Raw genomic sequence first — 25,271 nt, 5'->3', positions numbered from 1 at the left:
GATTACTACAAGCAGCTATATGCCAATAAAATGGACAACCTGGAAGAAACGGACAAATCCTTAGAAAAGAACAACCCTCCAAGACTGACCCAGAAAGAAGTAGAAAATACAAACAGACAAATCACAAGTAATGAAATTGATACTGTGATTAAAAAAACATGACAACCCAAAACCTATGGGATGCAGCAAAAGCAGTTTTAAGAGGCAAGTGTGTAGCAATACAATTCTACCTCAAGAAACCAGAAAAATCTCAATTATAAACAGACCAATCACAAGCACTGACATTGAAACTGTGATTAAAAATCTTCCAACAAACAAAAGACCAGGACCAGATGGCTTCACAGGTGAATTCTACCAAACATTTAGAGAAAAACTAACACCCATCCTTCTTAAACTCTTCCAAAATATAGCAGAGGAGGAACACTCCTAAACTCATTCTATGAGGCCACCATCATCCTGATACCAAAACCAGACAAAGATGTCACAAAGAAAGAAAAGTATAGGCCAATAACACTGATGAACATAGATGAAAAAATCCTCAACAAAATACTAGGAAACAGAATCCAACAGCACATTAAAAGGATCATACACCATGATCAAGTGGGGTTTATCCCAGGAATGCAAGGATTACTCAATATATGCAAATCAATCAATATGGTGCGATACACTATATTAACAAGTTGAAGGAGAAAAACCTTATGATCATCTCAATAGATGAAGAAAAAGCTTCTGACAAAATTCAACACCCATGTATGATAAAAACCCTCCAGAAAGTAGGCATAGAGGGAACTTACCTCAACATAATAAAGGCCATACATGACAAACCCACAGCCAACATCGTTCTCAATGGTGAAAACTGAAACCATTTCTACTAGGATCAAGAAGAAGACAAGGTTGCCCACTCTCACCGCTATTATTCAACACAGTTTTGGAAGTGTTAACCACAGCAATCAGAGAAGAAAAAGAAATAAAAGGAATCCAAATCGGAAAAGAAGAGGTAAAGCTCTCAGAAAACTCCTAGAGCTAATCAATGAATTTGGTAAAATAGCAGGATACAAAGTTAATGCACAGAAATCTCTTGCATTCCTATACACTAATGATGAAAAATTTGAAAGAGACATTAAGGAAACATTCCCATTTACCACTGCAACAAAAAGAATAAAATACCTAGGAATAAACCTACCTAAGGAGACAAAAGACCTGTATGTAGAAAACTATAAGACACTGATGAAAGAAATTAAAGATGATACAAACAGATGGAGAGATATACCAAGTTCTTGGATTAGAAGAATCAACATTGTGAAAATGACAATACTACCCAAAGCAATCTACAGATTGAGTGCAATCCCTATCATACTAACAATGCCATTTTTCACATAACTAGAACAAAAAATTTCACAGTTTGTATGGAACCACAAAAGACCCCAAATAGCAAAGCAATCTTGAGAAAGAAAAATGGAGCTGGAGGAATCAGGCTCCTTGACTTCAGACTAAACTACAAAGCTACAGTAATCAAGACAGTGTGGTACTGGCACAAAAACGGAATATAGAGCAATGGAACAGGATAGAAAGCCCAGAGATAAACCGACACACACATAGTCACCTTATCTCTGATGAAGGAAGCAAGAATACACAATGGAGAAAAGATAGGCTCTTCAGTAAGTGATGATGGGAAAACTGGACAGCTACATGTAAAAGAATGAAATTAGAACACTCTCTAACACCATACACAAAAATAAACTCGAAATGGATTAAAGACCCAAATATAAGGCCAGACACTCTAAAACTCTTAGAGGAAAACATAGGCAGAAGACTCTATCACATAAATCACAGCAAGATCCTTTTTGACCCACCTCCTAGAGAAATGGAAATAAAAACAAAAATAAAAAAATGGGACCTAATGAAACTTAAAAGCTTTTGCACAGCAATGGAAACCATAAACAAGATGAAAAGAAAACCCTCAGAATGGGAGAAACTATTTGAAAACAAAGCAACTGACAGAGGATTAATCTCCAAAATTTACAAGTATGTCACGCAGCTCAATATCAGAAAAATAAACAACCCAATCCAAAGTGGGCAGAAGACCTGAACAGACATTTCTCCAAAGAAGATATACAGATTGCCAGCAAACATATGAAAGGATGCTCAACATCACTAATCATTAGAGAAATGAAAATCAAAAGTACAAGGAGGTATCACGTCACACCAGTCAGAATGGCCATCATAAAAAATGTACAAACATTAAATGTTGGAGAGGGTGTGGAGAAAAGGGAACCCTCTTGCACTGTTGGTGGGAATGTAAATTGATACAGCCACTATGGAGAACAGTATGGAGGTTCCTTAAAAAACTAAAAATAGGACTCAGCAATCCCACTACTGGGCATATACCCTGAGAAAACCATAATTCAAAAAGAGTCATAATTCAAAAAGAACCATAACCACAATGTTCACTGCAGCTCTATTTACAATAGCTAGGACATGGAAGCAACCTCAGTGTCCATTGAGAAATGAATGGATAAAGAAGATGTGGCACATATATACAATGGAATATTCGTCAGCCATATAAAGAAACGAAATTGAGTAATTTGTAGTGAGGTGGATGGACCTAGAGTCTGTCATACAGAGTGAAGTAAGTCAGAAAGAGAAAAACAAATACCGTATGTGAGAGAGTGGCATGGAGATATATACACTACCAAATGTAAAACAGATAGCTAGTGGGAAGCAGCCGCATAGCACGGGGAGATCAGCTCAGTGCTTTGTGTCCACCTAGAGGGGTGGGATTGGGAGGGTGGGAGGCAGATGCAAGAGGGAGGAGATATGGGGATATATGTATATGTATAGCTGATTCACTTTGTTATAAAGCAGAAACTAACACACCATTGTAAAGCAATTACGCTCCAATAGAGATGTTTAAAAAAAAATAAAAATAAAGCTACAATAAAAAAGTCACAATTATGAAAAACAAAGAAAGAGTACAGAACTGTCCTATTCATTTTTTATATCTCTGATTATTCTGATCATCATTCTGAAGATCAGCAGTCAATACATAGTACTGGATGTATAAATGTAGGTTTAAGAAATTGGAATAATTCCTTATCGCATCCTAGGTATTAGCTAAATTCTACGATTTAAGCCTGTTTTTATATTATTTGCAATTTTCCCCGAACAGCTGTAATCAAAAAAGGATTCGCTATTAACTAGAGACTTCAGTTAACTGATTGAAAATTACTTTATGCTAAGCTAAATCTGTGTCATTTCTTACAAAGGCTGTACGTCTTTCTAAATCAGTATCTCAGCTCAGATTATTAGAATTATGATGGTTGTTGCCATTGTCCAAACAGGAAAGCAGGCAGACGAGAAAAGTATAACAGAGAGAGGGGGAAATTGAAGCAAGGAGGAAGGAAACGCTATTCCCTGGAAACACATTCATTAACCTGGGATTACTGCTAGAAGCTCCAGGCTAGGAGTGAGCAGCTTGCTTCTAAACAGATTTTAATTTTTAATCCAGTGGAATAGGTCAGATGCCACTCGCGCACCTGGAGGCCCATCCCAGAACCTACCTGCCCCAAGGCAGTACGGCGGGTCTGCTACTAATGGTCACGTTTGGGTAAACGCAACCTCCAGGCAACCACGTGGCTCTGCGTGTTCTCATCCCAAGGACCAGCAATCAAAGTTGGATGAGCTCTCACAATGAGGTAGGGGGTTTCTCCTTAGATATGAGTGAGAAAAGACACAGCCAATAAAAACATTTTTTAAAGTGGAGGTTGGAGGGGGGATATCTATGTTTGAAATTCTAATAAATAGAGATCAGCTTTACTACTCAATTAAAATTGGGTGGAGGCATATACGTTGGTCCAAATGTGATGCTCACGAGAGAAATGTCCAGGCACGAGAAAGATCTCCCGGGAAATTGAACGCCTAAATGTAGGGAGAATTGAACAGAGCAGGCCCCGTGCTTCCACAGGTGGAGCTAAAACAAGCAAAGATGAACCGGGTGTGACCGATTCCCAAGCCCTCCGCAGACCTAAGGTCAGCTGCGTATTAGCATAGGCAGGCCTCAGCTGTCCATGAAAATGAAAGCATATATTTAAAGTTGCGTTTTAATTTAAAAGGTACTCAACATTTCTCGTCTTGTTCACTGAAAAAGGCCAACACCCACGTGCTTTATTGATGCACTGCAGAACCTCAGTCTAAAAGAACTAGGTTTGCCACATGGCATTTGCTGAGGATGTGTTAAACGCATAGTTTCAGAGCCAGGAATATTGTTTCTCAAACTCAGTGAATGCATTATTAAAGGACTTCTGCTGTGCCCACCACCGGGGGATGGGAGAAGAGATGGCGGTGGCCCTGCACTCTGAATGCAAAGGGACAAAGACTAAGTCATTCACTACAAACTCTAACAGCAATAACCCCAAACTTACACTCCTCCGCCCCTCTCTTCAATTCCCTTTGGCCAATCTAGAAAAAAGGAAAATGGAAACCTTTAAATAAAACTCGTATAAAACTTTACTTCCCAGCACAACATCTTTGGTTCTTCGGATGGTAAGTATTTCACTGAGATGGGCGGGTGCCTGGTCCCCTTTTCCACATTCCGGGGCTGCGTAAGCCTTCACATCAGGCCCCAGTTCTACTTGCAGATCAAGAGTATAATATACTGACTCCTTCCAAGAAGCTTTGTGTTAAAATCATTAAATGCCCACACAAGTAATTTTTTAATTAACTGAACGAGAAATAATGCATAATACATATCAGTTTTATGACCGTGAGAAGTTATTCACTTTTAGTAAGCCAAGAATAATCTGTTGTATAAATTTAAAATCTTAGGAGTAAGTCCAGTGTTTTAAATAGGCTATGGAAAAGCATGAAATTTATGCCAGGTGAATTCTGAATATAGGGGAGCCTTTATCATTCTAGGAAAAATACTTCTCTACAACAGGCAAATTCTCTGGTAAGTCCAGAAAGGATCCCTTTTACTTGGAAGAGTATCCTCTTTCACTTGGAAAAATATTTTCTTTAAACTGCTCCCTGAGTGCATTTTAAAACCTAATTTGATTTACAGACCTCACTTTTACACACAACTCTTCCAGTATATTATCTTTTGCACAAGGCGAAGGGAGTTGGTGACAAAAATTTCTATCCCGTTAAGATGTGGGGAGCAAACACATGACCAGTATCCCCAGATGCAGGCAATATATGCTGAGTTTTATGTAACACTTTCCCCTTAAAAATAAGAATATAAAATTCTTTCTTCAGAAAGTTTCAGAAGACCATGGTTTTAAAATTATACCTTCACTCGACACACTTTCCAAAACCTCAGGACCCTGAGGTTGAAAGAGCTGATGCTGACATAATTTGAGTGGACCCCATACATATGTATAGAACTCTCAGTGCACCTCATCTGCTAAGGTGCTGGGATTATACTCTCGTGGTATGTGAATCAAATGCTCCGGCGGCACAGAACAAAGAGTGAGGATTCTGGAAGGGAACATGGGAGTATGGAGGGTAGATGCTCAGCAGAAGAGATGACGTTTGAGCTGGATCTTAAAGGATGAAGAAGATGAGGCCAGGCAGGGGAGAGCATTCTAAGCCAGAGGAAAAAAACCCACAAAAACAAAACCAAAAACAAATCAGCCCATCCATACCAAGGGTTTAAAATCAGACTTTTAAAAGTGTTCTCCTTCAAAAAGAGTCAAGTTTGAGAAGTCTAACATGACGTAAAAATCACACACTGGATGGTTTCTTTCTCACTGGCCTGCCCTTCTCACAAGTACCCTAGATGGTTAGAAGTACATGTAACAAGAAGGGGAGGACTTAAAAGTACCTCGGTAGAAACAGAGAGAGAATGATTCCATAACTGAAGTAATAGTCGGAATCATCACTGTTGGTGAGTGAGAAGCGCTACCAATGAAATCAGGAAAAGCATACTGCAATAATCATGCCTTTTCGGTCTGTTTAAAATACAAGTTAAATTGATCTCGTTAAGAGGGTCTGCTAAGAAAAAAGTCTGCCAAGAGCTATCAGCTACAGGGTGTGTAAGAATTTTGCTCCGTGCTGGGTCCTGTTAGTCAGAAGGGAGGAGAGCGAGAAGAAACCCATCATTTTCTCCCAGTCATTTAATCACATTGGTCTCTGGAATAGAGATAAAGGCTGGGCTGCAGACTTCACACGTTTTGTACTGTGTCCCTCTTCTGCTACAGAGGGACAAGGAAGGGGGGAAGCAAGGTCTCCTGGGTAGACCCGGACGGAGGAAGCATGAGGCTCTAATGCCCAAGTGAAGACGCTGCTGAAAGGCTGGGACCAAGAAGAGGCCAAGACTTTGATGGGTTTTCACAGGGCCTAGAAGCTAACAATACTGGAGTTAAAAACCTAAGGGAAATTTAAGTCAGCTGGAACCTAAATATAATAGGTTACAGTTTTGCTTATTCATTTTATAAAAGTTAATTCATTCATATTGGTATGTTTTCAAAGAGGTGTGCGTGTATGTGTAAGTGTATGGGTGTGTGTGCCCGTGTGTGAGAGAGAGGTTAAAAAGATAATCGAACCAAGTGTCTCGATTGTGTTCACTGTTTTCTCTGAGCCATCAACAAGTAAAGCCAAGACGTAGGAAGAGTGTATTGAGGAAGACGTGCCTTGGAGACTTAACCCTCTTATTATTCCCCATGGAAAAGAAGGCAGCTTCACAGCTGAGCTTGTGGCTCTCTAGATCCACATGTCACCCCTCCTCCCCGGGCAGGTGTGCAGAGTGTGGGGCTGCCTGGGTCTCGCTAGACTTGGGTTCTGGCTTCTGGCTCTGGGTCTGCTGCTGACTCATCGCTTGAACTTGGGCTGGTCACGGTTTTCTCAGGTGGAAAGGAAAAGCCAGTGTTTGGATTACACACTTTGCATTGGCCCTCCCCTCCCAATGTTCTCTGATTTGGCAGCGCAATACGACGTTCTAAAGAAATGTTTTCATCCTCCTGGGTTTTACATATTCACATTTGAGAGCCACTGTAATAATAACAATGCCCCATCTAGTGTCAAAACAGGGAATATTGGTTCAGGAGCGCAGAGTGAGGAATGGCTCTGCGGTCCTTCACAGCCTCAGGGGGCAGAATGGCAGTAGGCTTAACTGCTGTCCGAGGGGGTCTCTGTCATGTCCCACCCGCCCAACCTGGTGACGTAGGATGTTTTGAAAAAGACTGTGTTTTACAGCTTCCATGTGTGATGCACAACACTGGCACGACAGGACTTTTATTAAGGTCACAAGGAATCATCTTTCCTACTCTTTCGACTGGTGGCTATCGCCATCACCATAAAAGAGCCTCTGGACGGTGGAGGCGGGCAGGCAGGACCTTCCCGAGGGAAGATCAGAAGGGATCCTGGGCGAGCTGCAAGCAAGTCACCCAATTCTGGCATCTCGCAGACTTAAACCTGGGAGCTCTGCAGGGCTTCAGTCCTCCACCCTTCCCTCTTCATTTCTTTCTTTCCGAACGCTCCCACAAGGAAAACATCTGCGACCAGCTCACAGCTCACCACACACACTTCCAACTTCCCAGTTCTGTGCAGCTCTGTCCTCTCCTTGCTAAATGCCACCCCACAGGAAAGAAACCAAAGGAGGGAACAACATCAACGCAGGGGCAATGCATGTATCATTTAGACAAACGGTCCTCCTCCTCACGTGTCTGACTCTGCTGTGGCTTTTCTTTGGTCTCCATTAAGTGCCAGGGCAGTTTAATTTAATTTTTATAATATTGCCATGTACAAACTGCTTCATTTTGGAACCTGCCTCCCTCTCAGGACGCAGGTCAGTTTGGAAGAACGGTGTTTACCGCATGCCAGACGCTGTCTTAATGATGTCTGGGCTGAGAGAACGTAATGAGCCCAGACTCAGAAATTCTCTGCCACGCTGCCCGGTCTGCTCTCAGCCTGTGATCTAGGTGACTAGAAGCACATTTTACTTCCTGTGACCAAGTTCAACGGAAGAGGTTTTCTCCCTGTTGATCATCCTTATGCCTCATTCTCATGATGGCTGGACCCGTGCCAGCAGCAGTGGCTGAGGTTCTGGAATGCTCACGAGCTGGCTGGGCTGCCGGCTCCAACAACTCACCTGCTCTGATCTGTTCTAACAGGTTGCCTCCGCTATTCTGTCTTCTGTCCTTACCTTCCAGTCAGTCACTTGGAATTCTACCATTTACTGGCCCAGTGTGACTTCTGCCCAGCCCTCTGCCCTGGCTTGTCAGTTTAATGTGCCTCTACATTCCCCAATCAGCTTGATTCTAAGTGGCCCAAATTGTCCTTAAGTCTGTTATCACCGGCCCCACATTCCTGCTCCAGGATCTTCACACCCATCCTGAGGGCGGCACATCCTTTGAGCTCAGAGTGATGGTCTCAGCTCAGTTCCACTGACCAATCCAGGTCTGGCAGCTGTGGTACTCGTGAGTACAACTGTTACCTGGTAACCAGCAACTGAGGTAGTTCCCACAGACGACTCACAAATGAGATTTGCCTCAGGAGGCCACCAGAACATAGTGGTCTCTGATAATTACCAGACAAAGAAAACATTTAGAATATTTACTGAAGACCTAGAATGGTGCCTGGCATCCTATGGGGACTCAAAAAAATTTGGCAAACTATGTAAAGACATCTCTCAAATAACAAATTGCAGACGCTGACAGTTATGACTGGATATTGTAAGCTCCCCCAGGATAGAGAGTCTGTCTGGGTTTATATCTGCATCCCCGGGGCCCAGCGCAGGGCCTGGCATCTGGCAGAATTGGCAAATATTTGCTGAGTTAGAATGACTTTGTTGAGAAGAGTATGTCAAAGGCACTTTTGGAGGATATCTAATTTCCCAAGAACTGGGATGAGGCAGGACTTTTGAAGATGCCCCAGACGGAAACTATCAGATTGGTTGGAGCCCTGAATCTACACGCTAGGGTGTTCTTGAGGCACCAGAATCTCTGAGTCTATCCAGTGAGTAAGGACCACGACAGGATGGGTGTGGGAACTCTGCAGGACAGTCTATGACCTAACGTACATTTTCTCCTGCTGGGATCCTCGGCACCTTCAGGTTTGACCTGGGATGCAAGAGATTCTACTGGACAGCTACTTAGGAGTAAAAAAAACGGGAATCTGGGTTTGGCCAAGCATCTTCGATGCCTGAAACACATCTGAGGGTGAAACAGCCAAGCTACAGGCCCTCTAATGGAGCCCAGCAGAGCTGCCAAAACAGCTGGGTGGCAACGAGCTCAGAACGCCAGGCTTTCAGTGAATGGCGTAAGGCTAGTAGCTTAGAGCATTTATTTATTTATTTTTATGGTTTAAGCTCTCTATGAATGTGTGGAACACTATACTTAGGTCAATCAAGGGTACTTGAATTTCAAAATATATTAAAATGTGTTAAGTGTTCATTTCACATAAAATACAAAGCATCCATCTTTAAAGTGCTCACAGCAATCAGTGCTTTTAATTGAGCAGAAAAGCATACACAGATGTAGAAATGTTTAGTCCTAGCTGGGGTTCCTGATTGTCATCTTCAGACATACGTTTCCACAACAGATGTTTCAATTACGACAGTAATATTTATTGAAAGGTGAACCATAAATGTATAGGCACTTGAAACATTACTGAATGAAAGTAATTTAAAATGCTGGTGGACTGCATTTTAGCTCTGCTTTGATTTTATCAGCATTTGTCAATTAATCAACATGAACACTGTAAAACATGTTCTCTTACTAGTGGAAACAAGCAAGTGCTTGCAGACTTTGAAGGAAAGGTCATTTAATAATTTGCTAATTGTGCAACGATAGATTAAAAATTTTTTTTTAAAAAGGGAAGCTCTCATTACCACTCTGCATAAACAGAACTTTATTTAAGCTTAAACTTGCAAACTGAAATATGGTCAATGGTTGGGCTGTGGTGTTTTGTTTTGTTTTTGTTTTTTGTATTAAATAGCGGAGAAACATTAAGATGGAAAGAAATTAATCTAGCTGCACGTTTTCAAAATTTATTTTAAGAAGCTTTCTGTTGTCACCTCTGACATTTCAGAGCTGCCAACCTTGAGGCTGTGGTTATAAACAAATCAACTATAACTTCTTGGCAGACAAGGGAAGAGAAAAAAGACAAAGCAACAGAAACGGGAAATGGAGCAGCACAAAAGAGCCATGCAGGGGCAATGTTCTGTTTTCTTTTCTTTTCTTCTTTTTTCTTTGCTTCAGTTCATCCTTCATTCTGCTAGATGGATGTCAGCTCCCTACTCCCTACTTCTGACTGCCTGGTTCATTTTAAGTGAGAAAGAAGCTGAGTCCAACTCTCCCTTTGGGGGAAGCCAGGCCTCAGCACACCCGCCACCTCTCCTGGCCACCAAGGAAGTGCCTTAACTTCTGGGCACAGCACTACCACCACCCAGTGCTCTGCAGTCATCTGAAGGACTCGAGGAAGTTTAAAATGGGTAACGTACCTCGGAGAGCAATTTCTACCCTGGGGTCTGCAGGACTGAACCGAGAAATCCGCACCATCTTAGAAGTATAAGTGGAACTTGAGATAGCGTGCCTCGAGGCGTTTGTAGGAGTCAGAATTTTGCACGGAGTTTACAGAGACAACGTTCCTTGAAGGGAGATGGGTCTTGGCAGGCGGTCTGGGCAAACTGCTTTGCTGCAGGACTCCTTTTATAAGAGTTACGAGGCCTGGGTTGCTCTCTGCCTGCTCAAACTGGCTTATCAATCCATTCCATTCCATTCTGTTACTCGTTCTAAATAAGTCATTATTTCAGGCACATTTCCCTAAGCAGATGCAAACACTCTTTTCCTGTGTGAGACTCCCTTGGGCAAATTAGGTTTCTTGGAAAAGGGTCAAGGAGAAATCAAACAAAACACCTACTGAGAAACAAGCACGTGGTTTCAGGGGACGCTGTCATTCGTGCAGGCCATGCCACAAGTCAAATTTTAGACACTGCTCGGGCAGTAATGTTGAATCTGACAGGGCCAGGTATGGAAAGCAAAATCCTGATATCTGTAGCCAAAGTTTCTTTTCATCGTCATGACAAATAAGTTGTTTCTCCTCCCAGCGTTATCAAAGTATAATTGAGAAATAAAATTGTATAACATGCATTTAACATGATGATTTGATATACATATGATGAAATAAAAATTCATATTTGAAGGCAAAACCAGAAAAATTTAAACAGAAATTTTTTTTCTCTGCCTGTTTGGGCCTCCTCCCACCCCTCTGGTGTGCACTGTGCACCTGCTTTATGCATTAACCAGACCTCCCCAATGGCAGAAAGGCCGGCTCAACCAAAAAGATCAATTCCTCTTCTTCTGGCACCAGCCATGTAACTCCTTGGAAGATAACATTCCTGTCTCAATCCCGTAAGGGGTCAGGATGACCCGCCACTCGCCTTGTATGTGCAGACATCTCTGCTGAACTTTATGTATTGATACAAAGCCAATGTATCATTTCCCTTAAAGACAGCGATTGGTGCAGACCACATTGGTCAAAAGACTGAGGAGATACTGGGTCCCCCCAAGGGAAGTCCTTAGCTTAAATACTTATGACCTTATTAATGTTACTAGCTATATTACTTGTATTCTTGTATTACTTGTATTGTGTTACTTGTATTCTGCCTGTTTTCCAAGATTATTGTTTCTTGCATTACCAAATGTGTGACTGAGCCTCTGATAAGAAATAATGATGACGAGGTGACTTGAAACAACTGACCAAATACAGAGTTCTGTAAGATCCGTGATGGTAATAGTGCAACCCTAGATGTGGAAAGAAACAACAAGAGGGAACCATCTCCTGGACCGTAACAGAGTCTCAGTTCCCTTACCTATAAAATGGGGCTTTTGGCTACTGTTAACAGGGCCTAGTCCAGTAACAGCACACGGAGTGGTCCATCAGCGAAATACTCGCCTTACCTGGGAATGAGCATTCCTAGCATAGTGGGACAAATTGGTCATGGTATGCCTCCAAAACCTTGGTAGAAATTAAGACTGCAAAGGAGGGGACTGTAAAATAAAGAATGTTGTTCACCATCTAGTTCTACAAGACTCAAGTCATTAATCACCGCAGTCGCTGACCTACAATACACCCTGAAAGGAATTCAGGGCAAAGATCAGGATGCAGTACTTTGTGCTCTAGGAAACCTGGCAGAACTGACCCTTAGATAGCTGATAGTTTCAGGAGAAAATTTTATGAGCTCCGTTTCTTGCATCTTCCCATACTTAGAAAAGCACTAAAACCATTAACTATATCTGTTCCTTACAAATAGCAGTAACCTTCTACCAAGATGTGTGCTTGACTGCATGTACCCCCTTCTCCACAATCACATATGCACTGACCTTCCCCCTTTACCTCTTCGGAACAATTCTCAGAGCTCTCCGAGACACTGTCTCTCGGGTTATAATCCTCAGGTTGGTCTGAATAAAAAAATTTACAATTTTTTCTTAGACTGACTATTGATTAATTTTTCATCAGTACACAAATACTGTGAAATGATTACCACAATAAAGTTAATAACATATCCATCACCTCACATAGTTACCTCTGTGTGTGTGGTTTTATTTTTTTATGGAAGCAAAACTGATAGTCATAAAATAATGGAAAATTTCCTTGTCTAATATTTCTAATTAAAAGTTGCTAATCAAATCCTAATTCCTTAATAAAACTGTAGTACAAATTGTTGTAAGGGAAAAGTTACTGTGAAATTATTATCTTCTGTTCTCGTTATCTTATCTAACACATGTGGAATATTTCTGACATAGATATTCCTTATTGCATTTTTTCTTCTTTGAGTCATGGGGAGAAAAGTTCCTTTTATGTTCTTTTAATATTTGCTTTTATTAACTTCAGCTTCAGTTAGCTCACTTCCATATACTAAGATGCTTTTCAAAACACAAGAGACAAGAGGTAAATGCAAATGTGGGAAGGGAAGCTGCTTGGTGACATGACAGCGGCTCCCTGGTAGGAGTTATTTCTACCTAAAACATATACACCATATTAAGAAGCCACAGGGAAGAAATAAATGGATGTGGATGGCAGGTTTTCATTCGTTTCCTTGACATCTCAGAATACTGTAAATAAGTTTGTGTGTTTCAATTCAAACAGTTCCATGATCTTGGAGGTCTTAATCATTTGTTTTGTTTTTTTTAATGGCATTTAATATTATTTACTATTTTTACTATTTTTTTTTACTATTTTTTTAAATTTTATTGTTTTATACAGCAGGTTCTTATTAGTTATCTATTTTATACACATTAATGTATAGAGGTCTTAATCATTTGTATTAACAGTTTCTGGAGTGTACAAAGCTGTGCTTACGGACCATTACTGGCATTCAATGCAGTCAGACTGCATTAAGCAGATGTACAACCTTGTTCATGGCTATCTTTGATCATCTTTATTGAAAAGGAAGTTCAGGCTGATGAAGTGGCTTAGCATCCTCCTGTGTTTCAGCCTGTAAGTCATGCCCCACCAGAACATCTGGCTCTGCTGGGCACCCTCACGCTTCTCCAAATGAAACCAAAGTTGGCAAGGTGAATGGGAAGGACTGGCAAGTGGCATTCAACCCGGGAAAAAAGTTTAAAAGTGGCGTATAACCTGGCAGCCCTGTTTTTAAATGTATCCAGGGCTGTGGTTTTATGCAGGTATGGTATGGGGAACAGGTTAGGAGATGCTTGCCATAGAAAAGATAGTTTGTTACATATAGTTTCCAAGAGGAAGAGGCATGAAGTGCCACATCAGGCCATGCAGGGCCACATGGAGAGGTACCAGGGCTGCTCAGGAGGAGAGGAAATAAGGAAAAAAAACGTGGGCAAAAGCCTTTCCGGTGGTTCCTGCAGGGTAAGAAGGTTTAGGACTGGATAGCTTAAATAATTTCAGTGCGTTCTGGGACATAGGGATGATTCCTAATTGTCCAGCACCTGGCCCTGGTGTGATTTAGCACAGGAGGATAATGTTCTGGACTGCAGGAGCCTGATAAAAGGGGGCAGGTGCGGGCACGGCCTCAGGATTGGTTCACTTGGCAATCTAAGGTGTGCTCCCAGGCAATCTGTTTGCTGTCTCTAGGAATAAGCTAACCCTGGGAGGGGCAGGGCCTCCTTGGCATCTGCAAGACTCTAAGGTGTCAAAATACATCTTATAAAATACAGAAGATAAAATAAGATTAATACAAGCCTGTCTGAAACACTTGTAAAAAGCATAAAAACAGAGCTTCTCAAACTTTAATGTGCATAGGAATCGCCTGGGTATTCTGTTAAACTACAGGTTCTGATTCATTAGGTCAGGTGGGCGTTGAGATTTTGCTTTTTTTTTTTTTTTTTTGCCACGCCCCACAGCATGGGTAACTTCCCCCACCAGGGATCAAACCCGCAGCCTCTGCAGTGGAAGCATGGAGTCTTAACCACTGGACCACCAGGGAAGTCCTGAGATTTTGCATTTCTAATAAAGTCCTTGGTGATGTTGGGGCCATGCTTTGAGTAGTTAGGGATAAGAATATCCCTTGGTCACCTTCTGCAGGGAAAAGGGAAGAAGCTGACACTTGCCGAACGCTGCTTTGAACCAGATACTGCTAGGCCCTGAATACACAGACTTCATCTTGTTTTGCTCAGACAATATCCTTTGCTCTTAGGAAAAATTATCCCAGTGTTACAGGGAAGGGAACTGAGACTCAGGGTAGTTAAGTAACCTGCCCAGGTCACTTAGCTGAAAGTCAGAAGATACAAATGTATCTGGCCCAAAACCCAAATTTTTCCCACCACAACATACGTACAGATGGTTCCACTCCAGTGGAAAATAAAATGTCTCTGTTGGTAAAGGCTTCGTAAAATATAAAGTGTGGACTTGAATCATGGACCATTTACAACTTGAATTCTGAACAGAAGAGAAATTCTGAATGATGTTCATTATTTCAGGACCAGAAATAAATGGTGCTGACTAAATAACTTATATTTTATTATAGCCATTCGAGAAACACTTCACATGGGATTCCCTATTACACTAGTGTCTTTATTTTTAAAAGTGACACATGTCCATGGTAAGATACAAACAACAAAAGTCTGCCTTCCTCCCATGTGCTTCCATTTCTATTGCGCAGAGAGAACTACTGTTAGGTTTGTGTAGCCTTCTAGAAATCCTGGGTAAATAGTAGCCTTCTATGCAAATAATAAGCTTTTTCATACAAATTCATTCACCCAGCCATTCATTTTTCCAGGGGGAAAAGGAATAAGTAAAACATGCAACATCCCTCATGCACCTCACATTCCAGTAGGGGAGCTAGATCATAAACAAAAGAGTGAAATAAACATTGTGTCAAATAAGGATAAATGATAATGAAGAAAAAGCCGGTGGAGTGGGGGGTTGGGGGCGGGGAACGTTTGCAATGATAAATGCAGTGGTTAAGGAAGGCCTCATGAAAAAGATGGTATTTGAGTAGAGACATGAAGGAGGTCATCCTATTCCACATTTACTTTTTCCTTTAGCAATATATGTTAAAGCCCTTGCCGTATCACAACTTAAAGATCTACCTCATTCTTATTAATGGCTCCATAGTACTCCACTGTGTGCATATACCAGAATACTGACGGGCATTCTGTTACTTAAGCAAAGGCAATGTTTTAGATTAAGCTTGTTATTGAACTTATTAGGTGATTGTTTGCGTGGTCGTAAGGAGATCTGGGGAGCATGGTATAAAGCCTTATGAAGTAGAAAGAGCAATTAGACGTGAAGCTGTGGCTGGGGGCCCTAGTGTGCCACTTGACCAGGTGACCATGTTATAACTGAGTAGTCACTGAATGCCTGCTTCATACTAGTGGTTTTCCTTCTGCCATATCCTAGGCAGGGCTACATCCACCAGGTGCAGGGGGGGGTCTAGGAGCTTCTCTACCCTGATGGCAAGGCGACAACCTACTTGCAACATTTTCCTCAATGCCAGGCTACCCTGTAACCCCTGTGGAGTCAAATACAAACCCTCCAGGTGACAAGTTTTCCACAAAGGAAGCACAAGCACCAATTTTAGGGAGCAGTTAACCATCTGGGCTCTGAGTACAATCTTCCTCTTTTAGGAGAAAGCACATAAGCTTCCTTAAAACAATGAGGAACAAAAACTCCTTACCTTCTAGTAATATTTATTTACATGGATACAGATGTTTAGCATTGGGCCATATGACTGAACGTATTTCACATTTAATGAAAGATTCATTTATGCATTTAATTATTATCTGAGGCAGTACCTGGATTATGTCAGCACTCTGCCGGGCTCTGTAGGAGGAATAAATATCCGTGCAGTATGGTTCCCGCCCTTGTCACCTGCTAGCTCTTAACAAAGACTGGACAAGGGAAAAAATGACCGTGATTGAAAGCAGTGTGTGATCAGTTAGTGGCACCAAGGACAATGTAACAGGAATTAAAGGAAAAGGGGAGGATGCTATGATCCAGAGAGGAATCCTGGCTGAGCTATAAACAGGTAGGGATGCAGGTGGAACCAGGGGACTTTGGGAAGGGATGTGTGTGTGTGTGTGTGTTTTGGGAACATGTGTGAATGGAAGGTGAATATAACTGCACAGCAAGCAAAGGCCCAGGTGAGGGAAAATACAGGTATTATAAAGGGAACCCGAAGCGGCCCACTAGAGCTTAAACACAGAATGTGGGGGGTGGTCGCAGATGACAGGTGATGTTGGTTGGAGTGAGGCTGGCAGAAGGTTCTGGGGCCCCAACCTTGTAATTAGATATGAGATAAATAAATGAGTCTTGAAAGATGTCAAGAGAAGCACCATCAACCTCTTCCTCTTTTTCCGTTTTTGCTTTTATGGGGCGGGGTGGGGCGTGGGTACTGCGCACTTTGGTCTTATAACCTCTATTTCCAGTTCCAGTAATTTAAAAAACCAACTTAACACTTATCAAAGTAATATCCGCCTGTAGCTTACAAAAGCAAGTACTCCGTAAGAGGCCTATAATCAAAACCAGCCATCCCCACCTGTCTCCACCACCCCCCTCCTAGCTCCTCAGAAACCTCTTTTTTGGTTTGTGGTTTGCTTTTACTGTGAAAGATAATGATTTGCCAGAGCGAGGAGCCTCCTATACGGGTAAGACTCTTGCCCCAGGCAGTTGATCTCAAGTTTGGTTAATGGGCTGGCCCAGGGCAGGAAGACTAACCAGTAAGTCTAACCCAGCTCTCCCCCATCAAGGAGGTTGAATACTGTCATCGGAGAGAAAGGACACCACTTTTAACTTTCAATTCTGATATTTGATTCCATATATTTAAGTGATATATGTACACTGATATTTCTTAAATGATCATTTTTAGAGATTATCTAATGTCTTACTACTCTGCAAAATGAGGAAAACTTGACACTGTGACATCATCACCACCTCCCAACAAGCGTTCTTCCCCCATCTTTCCAGGTGATTAAACAGCAAGTTGGGGTTAGATCGATATTCTATGTTTACATTGTTGTGACCACGTACTATTGTTTACTACTGAGCCACGCAGTATAAGAACGCACTTCCTAGCTTGTTCAATATTTTTTTCCTGGTGCTACCTTTTTCTTCCTTCCTTCTTGTGTGTATCTATTACTAATCACGCTTGAGCTTTTCAAAGGAACTATAAAAGCCCTACTAAAATCATTTTTGGCGTGAGCAACTCAACCAATGAATCTCTCAGATCTGTTTTTCCCTCCACAAGCCTCCCACTGAGTCCGCCCGGCCTCGTAGTTTCCCAGGCCAGCTGCCCACCTGTTGTCCTGGGGCTTCTTTTTAACACCATCTTGCGAAACCCCTGTGCCTCTCGCCTGTGTTGGGTCCCCCGCTTCCTGGATCCCATGGTTTCCTCTTTCTTGGTTTACATCCTCATTTTTGTGGAGCTCATTCTCTAGTAGCTTCCTAAGAAAAGGTACATGGGAGGTAAGTTTGTTGAGACCTTCCTTGCGTGTCTGAAAAAGTCTTAATTCTACTCTCACGCGGCCTTGCTAACTAAGCTTGTCATTTAATTCTAAGTAAAAATTCGTTCCCCTCAGAATTTTGCAGGCTGAGTTTCACTGTCTTCTAGCATCCAGTGTTGCAGCTGAGAAGTCTGAGGCCACTGGTTCTCCTGGTCTTTTATCTGTGACCTGTTTTATTTCTCTGGAAGGTTTAGGAATCTTTTTAGTCCCTGGTTTTCTGAAATGTCATAGTAAAAAAACCTTAATGAGGATATTTTCTTATCCATTGTTCTGGGCACTTTCTCTTCCCTTTAAAGTTGGAAATTCCTGTTGTTCTGGTTTGCAATTTTTCTTGAATTATTCTTTGATACTTGTCTCCCCACCATTTCATCTATTTTCTCCTTTGAAACCTCTGTAGTGAAATGCTGAACCTTGTGGACTGATCCAATACCTTTTTTACCTTCTTTTTCCCACCCCACTATCCATCTTTGCCTGTGAATCTGCTTTCTAGAAAGTTTGCTTGACTTTACCTTTTACACCTCTGAATATATTTTTTTTTAGCTCTGAGTTTAATTTCCAAGATGTCTTTCTTATTTTCTGAGTATTTCTTTTTTATAGAATTTACCTTTTATTTCATGGATATAATATTGTCTCCCATCTTTCTGAAGATATTATAGATTTTTAAAAGCTCTTCTTTTGCTTCTTGAACTATCTATATTTTTCCAAGCCCCCCAACCTCTTTCTCTCTCTCTGTTTTGACCTCGATATTTTACTCTATATTTTCTGTTGGGAGCCATACTCAAATATCTCGTGATCCTCTCACTATTCATTTTATTTAAGACTTTCACATATATATGTAACACTTATATATAAAGAAAATATAGAATTTATTTATATTTAGGTACAGTGAGTCCCTACACACTGATTAGAAACCCTGGCAGGGTGTGCGTATCACCTGGCAGGCATCCCAAGAGGTAACTGGGTAGGAATCTAGCCATTTGGATAGGGACTTCAAATGCCAGTCAGGTCATTTCTTTGAGTCATTCAGTTTCTCTAGATAAGATTCCTTTAAACTCCTGTCTAAAGAGCCTGTCCCAAAAGAATTTGGAAAAGAATAGATACATGTATATGTATAACCAGATCACTTTGCTGTCCTGAAACTAACACAACATTGTTAATCAGCTATGCTCCAATATAAAATAAAAATCAAATAAAAAAATAAAGAGCCTGTCCCTGGCTACAGGTGCTTTGGGAGCTACACTGTAGAACAGTCCAGGAGGGTCTCACCTGTTCACTCTACAGAGTTTCACTTAATTCCCCTGGTTTCACCTCTCTATCCTGGGCCTCGTTTCCCTGAGTCCAGAGCATCTCTGATTCAAATTAGCCCAAGACTATGCCTCAAGGCCCCAGCAGGGATGGAGATTTGGTAGTGGCAGTGTGAGGGTGGGAGAGGAACAGGGCCGAGCTAGTCCCTGCACTCCATTCCACTAAGTACTACTAACTACTAACTACTCTGTAACTACTGTGAACTAGTCCCCCCTTTTCCAGGCTCACCCTCACGCCCTTCTTAAGTCTCCCCAGGGTCCTGCAGGATCAATCTGCGGGCTTCTCTCAGTACCCCTCAGCCACTCCCCTTCCATCACTGGGCCATCTTCCCAAAGTTTGCTGACACCTCTTGTTTAGTACCACCTCCCCCTCTGTTCTCTCTCACTCTCAATCTGTGTATAGCTTTTTAAAAATTCTTTGCTGACATTTTAGGGAGATTTTTGGAATTAGAAGATATAAATGCATGTGTTCAATCTGACAGAACGACAAGTTACCAGTCTTATAAATTTTACTTTGTACTTATGTACTTATTATGTACTTCACTCTCGAAAGTTTATCCAGAGAACTTTAGGTGTTGCCCTAAATCAACTACTAACTACGTAACAACTGTAATACTTTCAGGTGGGATATTACTGAAATCATTTTAATTCTCTGTGACTTTCTAGGGAGTACCGGGCAAAGTGAGTTAAACTCCTCCATAAATTTATCTTTATAGAATCTCATTATTATCTTGGCTCTAGAAATTTGGACCAATCGTCAATTTGAGGCAGATGCCACATCAATTTTTAAATATGAAGGAAGGAAGGAAGGAAGGGAGGGAGGGAGGGAGGGAGGGAGGGAGGGATGGGGGGAGGAAAAAAAGAAAGAAACAGACATCAAGAAAATGATTTAAAAATAGAATAGTGAGAGGATTGGCCTAAATAAATAACTATTTTAAGAAAAGCTATGTACGTTTTTTAAATAAGAAAAGAGACTGCAGAAAATCATCTGCCTTTAAGAAAACTAAACAATGATCACTCACTTGGAAGGCAGTTGAGTAATTTCTGCCCTGAACATTAGCTGTGAAACTCCAGTCATTCATTCAACAACTTGCACCCAAAATGCATATAAAAAAATCACCATTATCCAGCAAGAAGCTATCCACATAAGAAATTCTCACAATTACATACACAGATCACCTTCTAATTATGTACTCACCCTTTTATTGCATATATATATATATGCATTCCTCACCTCATCCCCCAAATAAATTTAAGTCAGCTTGCTGGTTATCCTTTTAATATATTAGTTGAATATATTTTTATTTTCCTGAGTATATTTCTTACAAATTTGTCTACCTAAAATTATGTAATCCTCTTTATTCTGTGCCACACTCAATTATGGGCCAATAAGCTTTTAAAAAGTTAACCATGTTGTCAACAGGAATGCTTCTAATGTAGCTGTAATCACATTTTGGAGCTTGATAAGATGAAAAACTTTGTAGTCTGGTTGACCTTGTTTTGCATCCCAACTCTTCCACTTATTGAATGTATGACCTTCAGGGAGCTGATAACCTCCCCACAAGGAAAATGGACATACTATTATCTATTTTGCAGGTTGTTATATGGATGAAATTGTAAAATGCATATAAAGAACCTGACATATTGTAGGTGTCCAATAAATAAAAGCTATTAAAATCAGAACATGAGAAGATATTGACGCCTTAACTCTAAAAATACACTTTCTAAGTGAAGAGTTTTCACTTCCATTTTTAGGCATCAGATCACTGGTATGCTGGTCAACTAGAAGCAACTTGTCAGCCACTGAAAAGCAACGGGGAAGTTCTTACAGGCAATTAGGGAAAGCAGTGTGAAAGTAGGGGTGTGGGGAGGAGGCCTGGAAAAAAAGTTAAACAAAGTATTTGACTTTGGATCAGTTCCTTAACCTTTTTGTAGTTTATTTAACTATAAAATTAGGAGGTTGGATGACGCCCCTCCAGATGTTCACAATAAAGAGTTCTATGGCTGGATAATTTTGGAATATGACCCCTTCATCCCATGCTTTCCCCCTCCCCCATTTAAGGCAGCAGTTTGATTTTGTTTTACCTGGCATATTACAAACTTACCCGCCTACAAATCCTCCCCATTTTTCCCCCCAAATATTAGCATGTTTTGGAAAAGACGGATGAGCTGATCAGCAGTTTCTCATTCTATAATATGCTGCTCTGAGTTTTACTACTTCACGTAAATGTTTGGTTAAGGAAAAAAGGGTAAACATGTCGTGTGGGAAGTTTTATTTATTGATGCTTTCTCCTATAACAGCATATAACTTTTAGAGTGGGAGAAAAATCTATTGCCATTCCAGTGAAACCAGATATTTCTAAGTATAGTTTAACATTTCATCTATGTGGTACCATCAATGTCTTGAGCAGCTGATCACCAAAGCATCCACTGAACTGCTGCCAATGGAGACAGACATTTACTGGGACACATCTGGCAATTTTGGCAATCACTGAATGAAATGAATCAACCATGTAGTGATCGGACTGGCTGCTTGGTGATCAACGTGACTGGAATGGAAAATAACCGTAGGATAAATTAATCCTTAGACTGCAGGACTGAACCGTGATACCAGAATAAAACTCAAATGGGTGTTCATGATGAATACATTTTCACGCTACAATTACAAATCCAACAGTTAAATTATTTCTAATAGCAAAATACGTTCACTTTTTCTATCAATCTACCAACATTTACTTTTATCTGAAAGGAAAAGACTGTGCAAAGTGTTTCCTGGTAGTGAAAGGATATAGTAGGAAAGAGGCCAAAGGACCCACCAGAAGAAGATCTAGGAGCCAGATGCTCTGTCAGTAACTTTCCATGTAGCCCTCAGTAAGTCTTTGTTTTCTTACTTTTAAAAATAACTAGCCTCAAGTAGCTTATAATTTAGTTGATTATATTTACAAATTTGGGATTTCCATTTAATGCCTTCTTACATTACAAAATCATTCTTAATTTATCTACATAGTGGAGATAAAAGTGAATGAATATTCTGATGTTCTTTAATTAACTACATGCAATAAAGCCCCCCTGTTTCGCTTTAATTGTAGGAATTCTATTAGAACCTGTTGCAATGTGTTTCCTTTCTCTCTTGATAGGTCTCCTGCCTCTCAAGGCTGCTAAGGTTTGAAAGTGTTCTAATTATTTCTATATTTTCATAAAATACTCTATTCCCGCCCCCAAAATACTTTTCCTTCTTCTCAAGAGGAAGTTTTTCAGAAAACAATTCTGTAGAATCCGAAGGATGAGTGTGTTAGTAGTAGAGTGACCAACTGAGGGGTTTCCCACTGTGTAGGACTTCCTGTGCTAAAACAAGCACAGTCCCTGACAAATGGAGATTGTGGGTCACCTTGGTTGGTAGCATGAGAGAAGGACTGGAAGTGGCAATGGATGCCTGCATCAGAAAGTTGCCATTTTAATCCTCCTATTAGAAGCACTCTTCTTTCATCGCTAAACAGCTGTAGAAGGCCATCCAACAGCAGATGGATGAATGCACTTAATGACCTTAACTTTCTCCTACACCAGTGGTTCTCAATTCTGGCTTCTTACTAAAATCATCTGGTTAGCTTTCTTTTTTTTTTTTTTTTTTAAATGATACTATTCCCTGCCAATAAGCTTTTAAAAAGTTAACCATGTTGTCAACAGGAATGCTTCTAATGTAGCTGTAATCACATTTTGGAGCTTGATAAGATGAAAAACTTTGTAGTCTGGTTGACCTTGTTTTGCATCCCAACTCTTCCACTTATTGAATGTATGACCTTCAGGGAGCTGATAACCTCCCCACAAGGAAAATGGACATACTATTATCTATTTTGCAGGTTGTTATATGGATGAAATTGTAAAATGCATATAAAGAACCTGACATATTGTAGGTGTCCAATAAATAAAAGCTATTAAAATCAGAACATGAGAAGATATTGACGCCTTAACTCTAAAAATACACTTTCTAAGTGAAGAGTTTTCACTTCCATTTTTAGGCATCAGATCACTGGTATGCTGGTCAACTAGAAGCAACTTGTCAGCCACTGAAAAGCAACGGGGAAGTTCTTACAGGCAATTAGGGAAAGCAGTGTGAAAGTAGGGGTGTGGGGAGGAGGCCTGGAAAAAAAGTTAAACAAAGTATTTGACTTTGGATCAGTTCCTTAACCTTTTTGTAGTTTATTTAACTATAAAATTAGGAGGTTGGATGACGCCCCTCCAGATGTTCACAATAAAGAGTTCTATGGCTGGATAATTTTGGAATATGACCCCTTCATCCCATGCTTTCCCCCTCCCCCATTTAAGGCAGCAGTTTGATTTTGTTTTACCTGGCATATTACAAACTTACCCGCCTACAAATCCTCCCCATTTTTCCCCCCAAATATTAGCATGTTTTGGAAAAGACGGATGAGCTGATCAGCAGTTTCTCATTCTATAATATGCTGCTCTGAGTTTTACTACTTCACGTAAATGTTTGGTTAAGGAAAAAAGGGTAAACATGTCGTGTGGGAAGTTTTATTTATTGATGCTTTCTCCTATAACAGCATATAACTTTTAGAGTGGGAGAAAAATCTATTGCCATTCCAGTGAAACCAGATATTTCTAAGTATAGTTTAACATTTCATCTATGTGGTACCATCAATGTCTTGAGCAGCTGATCACCAAAGCATCCACTGAACTGCTGCCAATGGAGACAGACATTTACTGGGACACATCTGGCAATTTTGGCAATCACTGAATGAAATGAATCAACCATGTAGTGATCGGACTGGCTGCTTGGTGATCAACGTGACTGGAATGGAAAATAACCGTAGGATAAATTAATCCTTAGACTGCAGGACTGAACCGTGATACCAGAATAAAACTCAAATGGGTGTTCATGATGAATACATTTTCACGCTACAATTACAAATCCAACAGTTAAATTATTTCTAATAGCAAAATACGTTCACTTTTTCTATCAATCTACCAACATTTACTTTTATCTGAAAGGAAAAGACTGTGCAAAGTGTTTCCTGGTAGTGAAAGGATATAGTAGGAAAGAGGCCAAAGGACCCACCAGAAGAAGATCTAGGAGCCAGATGCTCTGTCAGTAACTTTCCATGTAGCCCTCAGTAAGTCTTTGTTTTCTTACTTTTAAAAATAACTAGCCTCAGGTAGCTTATAATTTAGTTGATTATATTTACAAATTTGGGATTTCCATTTAATGCCTTCTTACATTACAAAATCATTCTTAATTTATCTACATAGTGGAGATAAAAGTGAATGAATATTCTGATGTTCTTTAATTAACTACATGCAATAAAGCCCCCCTGTTTCGCTTTAATTGTAGGAATTCTATTAGAACCTGTTGCAATGTGTTTCCTTTCTCTCTTGATAGGTCTCCTGCCTCTCAAGGCTGCTAAGGTTTGAAAGTGTTCTAATTATTTCTATATTTTCATAAAATACTCTATTCCCGCCCCCAAAATACTTTTCCTTCTTCTCAAGAGGAAGTTTTTCAGAAAACAATTCTGTAGAATCCGAAGGATGAGTGTGTTAGTAGTAGAGTGACCAACTGAGGGGTTTCCCACTGTGTAGGACTTCCTGTGCTAAAACAAGCACAGTCCCTGACAAATGGAGATTGTGGGTCACCTTGGTTGGTAGCATGAGAGAAGGACTGGAAGTGGCAATGGATGCCTGCATCAGAAAGTTGCCATTTTAATCCTCCTATTAGAAGCACTCTTCTTTCATCGCTAAACAGCTGTAGAAGGCCATCCAACAGCAGATGGATGAATGCACTTAATGACCTTAACTTTCTCCTACACCAGTGGTTCTCAATTCTGGCTTCTTACTAAAATCATCTGGTTAGCTTTCTTTTTTTTTTTTTTTTTTTAAAAGATACTATTCCCTGATTTAACTGATCTGGAGGTAAGTCCCAGTCACCGGCACATATGTATAAAATTCCCGTGCTTATTCTGTTACTCAGGGCTAAGAAACACTGCTTTGCATCCATTCTGAGATTCAAACTATAGGTCTAGCAAGAGCCATTCAAAGC

At 40.6% G+C, this 25,271-nt stretch overlaps 1 protein-coding gene across 19 annotated transcripts in view; it reads right to left on the bottom strand.

The window, feature by feature from the left end:
* Window positions 1-25,271, bottom strand: part of ENOX1 (ecto-NOX disulfide-thiol exchanger 1) — a 657,005-nt gene that overhangs the window by 272,124 nt on the left and 359,610 nt on the right. For 18 of the 19 annotated variants that reach the window (XM_028497884.2, XM_028497886.2, XM_028497888.2 and 15 more), the window contains one exon: window positions 17,710-17,856. The exons of the other annotated variant lie outside the window; for it this stretch is intronic. In XM_028497884.2, the coding sequence (XP_028353685.1) occupies window positions 17,710-17,797 (88 nt within the window). In that variant the 5' untranslated portion in view covers window positions 17,798-17,856. The remainder of the gene's footprint in view (window positions 1-17,709; window positions 17,857-25,271) is intronic. 19 annotated transcript variants of the gene reach the window in all.

Source organism: Physeter macrocephalus, chromosome 13 (assembly GCF_002837175.3).
Source record: "Physeter macrocephalus isolate SW-GA chromosome 13, ASM283717v5, whole genome shotgun sequence".
In the NCBI taxonomy this organism is placed as follows: domain Eukaryota; kingdom Metazoa; phylum Chordata; class Mammalia; order Artiodactyla; family Physeteridae; genus Physeter; species Physeter macrocephalus.
Note: the sequence above shows the minus strand (reverse complement) of the source record. Positions and strands in the feature narration are given on the sequence as shown.